The 4,821-nt window shown below is 48.1% G+C and overlaps 1 protein-coding gene across 3 annotated transcripts in view; it reads right to left on the reverse strand.

The window, feature by feature from the left end:
- Positions 1 to 4,821, reverse strand: part of Grk3 (G protein-coupled receptor kinase 3) — a 111,866-nt gene that overhangs the window by 46,522 nt on the left and 60,523 nt on the right. For all 3 annotated transcript variants that reach the window (XM_029477562.1, XM_021163545.2, XM_029477561.1), the window contains exon 7: positions 1,606 to 1,657. In XM_029477562.1, the coding sequence (XP_029333422.1) occupies positions 1,606 to 1,657 (52 nt within the window). The remainder of the gene's footprint in view (positions 1 to 1,605; positions 1,658 to 4,821) is intronic.

Here is a 4,821-nt window from a genome sequence, read left to right on the forward strand (position 1 = left end):
GTACGTACGTATGTATGTATATGTGGTACATATGTATGACTGTGTATATATATATATATATATATATATATATATATATGTGAGTATGTGTGTATGTGTGTGTATATATATATATATATATATATATATATATATATGTGAGTATGTGTGTATGTAAGCCTGTGTATATATGTGTCTATGCTTGTGTGTCTGTGTGTATGTGAGTGGATGTGTGTGACTGTGTATATGTATGTGTATGTGAGTACATGTATATGACTGTGTACGTATGTGTGTGCATGTGTATGACTATGTGTGTGTGTGTGTGTGCATGTGCATATGTGTGCATGTGTATGACTATGTGTGTGTGTGCGTGTGCATGTGCATGTGTGTGCATGTGTATGACTATGTGTGTATGTGTGTGCATGTGTATGACTATGTGTGTGTGTGCGTGTGCATGCGCATGTGTGTGCATGTGTATGACTATGTGTGTATGTGTGTGCATGTGTATGACTCTGTGTGTGTGTGTGTGCGTGTGCGTGTGCATGTGTGTGCATGTGTATGACTATGTGTGTGTGCATGTGCATGTGTTACAACCTCTTTCTTTTAAATCATCTGAAACACAGGATGGATGCAAGGGGAAGGAAGGTTTGGGAAAGCCCTTTCCCCACAACTCTACTTTAAGTGCGAATCTTTCCTTAAAAACAAAAACACAACGGATTCTTTTATCTGATCCAAACTGTGTATCTCCAGAAGATCCATGTGAGGGGAGGGGAGGGAAGGGGAGGGTGCAGACAGAACTGTGCACCCAAATGTGACCCGCAGAGCGGTCCTTTCCTAGAGTGACTGACATTTCAGCTTAGAGGATGGAGAGATAGCTAGGAACCACACAGCGGGGGGGCCTGTGGTCAAGGGTCACTCTCTTCCATCTCCCTGGGTTTGTTGTTGTTGTCTCTCTGTCTCTCTGTCTCTCTCTCTCTCTCTGTCTCTTTCTGTGTGTCTCTCTCTCTTTCTCTCTGTGTCTCTGTCTCTCTGTGTGTTTTTCTGTGTCTCTCTGTCTCTCTCTCTCTGTGTGTGGTGTGTGTGTGTGTGAATGAGAGACTGACTTCTGCACTGGCTAGCCCAGTGTTCTATCCTTGAGCTGAATACCCAACCCCCACTTCCACCTATTCCAAAGTAAGAAAAACGAAACCAAACAACCCCTAAACCTTATTCTAGACAACTCTCCTGCTCATTTTATTATATCCTGCAGTAAGAGAGGTGAAAGGAACTTCACAGTATGGCAAGAGCCCGGGCTGTGCAGTCGTGATAGTGAAAGGAAGGCTTACATCGCCGGTGTTATTTTTGGTAAAGGGTCAATCAATTACAACCTAAAATAGCCTTTCTTACGCACATAAGCTCATTCTCACACAAACATGAGGAAAGAAAGTTAAGGTCACAACTGCTTATCACTGAGCATGGGAGCCCGGCCTTTCAGTCCACGGACTTATAAGAAGCACATCTGTGTGGTGCCGCATACCCTTGGGGAGAATGTTCCAGAACAAAGCACTTTCTCACGACATTAGGGCAGAGGAAGTCTTTATTTAAAAGTCGGGGGTGGGGGGGTGTGCAGAAAAGTATGGTACTCACGTGAATATTCAACTCCACGTTCTTCCACTGACAGAATCTAGTGAATTTATCACTAAAAGAGAATATAAGCAATTACTGGAGAGTTCCATAAGCACCTAACTGGAGTCCTAGAAGAGCCCATGGAATGGGATCCAACTCCTGTGCCACCTCTCACACAAGGAAAACATTCTCACACACCACGACTGGCATGCCTCCAACGCAACCCCTGTACCTGTGGCTCAGGAAGATCTTGGAAGAGGGAGCAGAAAGATTATAAGACCAGAGGATCAACATACGACGGGGACACTACACCTGTGAACTCTTAGCAATGTGGTTGCCGGAACAAGACCAGCACAGCAATAATACCAGGTGATCTACCAACAGGGAAAAGAGACATTTCACATGGTCCCACCCCTAAATGAAAACCAGTCCACTAAAGGATAAGCACCCACATAGGTTTAATCCCATGTTTGTTTCTTCCCAAGTTCATGGTCTTGCCTAAAATGGCTATTGCTATGTGTATATACTTGTGAATTTATATGTATAAGTGCATATGTTCATATACTTACTCTCCTGTGGGAGTAGCTAGAGGGGGGAGGAGTAGCTGAGGGAGGAGGAGTAGCTGAGGGAGGAGGAGTAGCTGGAGGGAGGAGGAAGAGCTGAAGGGAGGAGGAGCTGAAGGAGGAGGAGCTGGAGGGCAGGTATGATGAGATACAATTAACAAAATAAAATATTTTTCTGTTTAAATGAAAGACTCGGTGGCTCTCCTCAACTGCCACCTGCCTCATGTATAATTTGATTTAATGGGGGTATTGATGCAAACCGGTTGCCACTGAGATCAGTGAGAATCACTATCTCCCAGAGCTGGCTTCTTCTTTGCAAGAAGGACATTTCAATTTGTAGCTACAGATGACTCATGACCACTCTTTTAGACCTTCTGTACTAAACAGCCAAAAAATAAAAATAATAATACTAAAAAAAAAAAAACCAAGCAATGTACACAAATAATCCTAAGAGGGGCAAACACAGCCTGTGGTCAACTGAGTGTCCAACCCACAAGTCTCACTGACTCCTTTCAACAGCTCCATGAACTGGGGCATCCTGACCCCACTTTACGACTGCCGAGACCAAGGCCAGCAAATGGAAACAGACAAAGGTCATGTGTGGGTGGTGAGCAGATGGACCCAGACCAACAAGCTCCTGAACGCCTCTGGGACACATGGAATACAGCAGAGAGCCCCCCCCCCCTCCAGCCTTCCCCGTGGCTTGCTGATCACCGTCTTCATTCATGAATGTTTGAAAATCACGCATGCTTGCTGAGTATGGAGTTTGGGTTTGGAAAGCAGGGGCCTGGAACACCACCAGAGCTGTGCAGGCAGGTGGGTGGGGCGTAGGCAGGTGGATGGGGCACTAAGGGACTTGAGGGCTTTCCTGTGAGCCCTGCCATCTCTCTGGAAGCAGGAAGAAACCTCAGCAGTGTGGCTGTGGCTCCCTGATGCTTCTGGGGGGCACAGAAGCTGAGAGCAGGGAGGCTTGGGAGCCCAGCTGACACAATGGCCCTCGTCCTGAGCCTCAGTGTCAGTGCTGGGGTGGCAGCAGGTGATCCTGAGCCCCTCCCACATCCAAGGTTTACCCTCTGACCTCCTGAGGGCCTTGGGTTCTGGCTGCCAAAGGCTCCTGGTCCCAAGAGGTTTGCATTCTGTGCCCAGGTGAACCTGGAGCAGAAACTCTGCCACACAGCCAGGGGACATCTGTGCCCCCTGAGGAGGAGTCTGCCACAGCAAGTTCATGCTTAGGTAGCAAACAGTGCAGGCTATTCCACCCCGAGCTGACCAGAACACGAAGGTTGGTTGTAAATGTGTCAGACCCTGTTGAGCCCAGGCTCTGAAAAGAGGGGAGTCCCAAAGGTTTATGCTTCCACATGAACCAGTTCATTCCTGGACTGTGAGCCTTGTAGAGATGTTGAAGGGCCAGAGGGAGACCCTCTAAAGCCCATTTTTAGGTTCAAGGGGAAAGTTGCTATGTGCTCGAAAAGACCAACTGGGATTTGGGTCCTTGGCATCGGAAGCCCTTTATTTAGGGTCTGCTTAGTGATCCCTGGGGTTTGTGTGTGTGTGTGTGTGTGTGTGTGTGTGTGTGCGTGCACATGTGTACACGGCAGTTAGCAACGTAAGCTTTCTCCTAGGATGCTGACCCCTGTGACTTTATAAGATTTCCCGCCCCCTCCATTCTGTGCCCCACCTGGACACAGAATGCAAACCTCTGGGGACCAGGGGCCTTTGGCAGCCAGAGCTCAAGGCCCTCAGGAGGTCAGAGGGTAAACCTTGGATGTGGGAGAGGCTCAGGCTCCCCATTTAAAGAACCTTGAATTCTGTGTCTTTATAAGGAGTCAGTCAGGAACTAGGAGAGATGCAACCTCTGGTCCTCCTTTCCCCTCCCTTCCCCTCCTCCCCCTCCCTCCCTCTACCCCTCCCTCCTTTCCCTCCTCCACTTCTTCCTTCCTTGCTTCCCCTTTCTCTCTCCTTTCTCTGGCTGTAAGGATTAAATCTAGAGCCCTGTACTGGTCAGGGAGGCATTCTACCACCATGCTGCACTACCCCAGCCCACATTCTGCATTTCTCCTGGACCTCTGTAATAAGAACACCACACAAACATCCTGCTCATTAATGACCAAGCAAACATAGTAATATTAAGAAGGAAGGTAGACATGTGTCCACTGAGTCCATTTGTCTTTTGGGTTATTTAGAACAGAAGTGGAAATCTCTAGGGACCAGGGGCCTTTGGCAGCCAGAGCCCAAGGCCCTCAGGAGGTCAGAGGGTAAACCTTGGATATGGAAAGGGCTCAGGATCACCTACTGCCACCCCAGCACTGACTCTGAGGCTCAGGACAAGAGGGCCATTGTGTCAGCTGGGCTCCCAAGCCTCCCTGCTCTCAACTTCTGTACCCCATCCCCAAAGCAGCAGGGAGCCACAGCCACACTACTGAGGTTTCTCCTGCTTCCAGAGAGATGGCAGGGCTCACAGGAAAGCCCTCAAGCCCTTAGTGCCCCACCCACCTGCTTATGTCCCACCCACCTGCCTGCACAGCTCTGGTGATGTTCAATGCTTTCCAAACCCAAGCTCCACACTCAGCAAGCCTTTCTTTCTTTTCTTTCTTTCTTTCTTTCTTTCTTTCTTTCTTTCTTTCTTTCTTTCTTTCTTTCTTTCTTTCTTTCTTTCTCTCTCTCTCTCTCTCTC

This window comes from Mus caroli, chromosome 5 (assembly GCF_900094665.2).
Source record: "Mus caroli chromosome 5, CAROLI_EIJ_v1.1, whole genome shotgun sequence".
In the NCBI taxonomy this organism is placed as follows: Eukaryota; Metazoa; Chordata; class Mammalia; order Rodentia; family Muridae; genus Mus; species Mus caroli.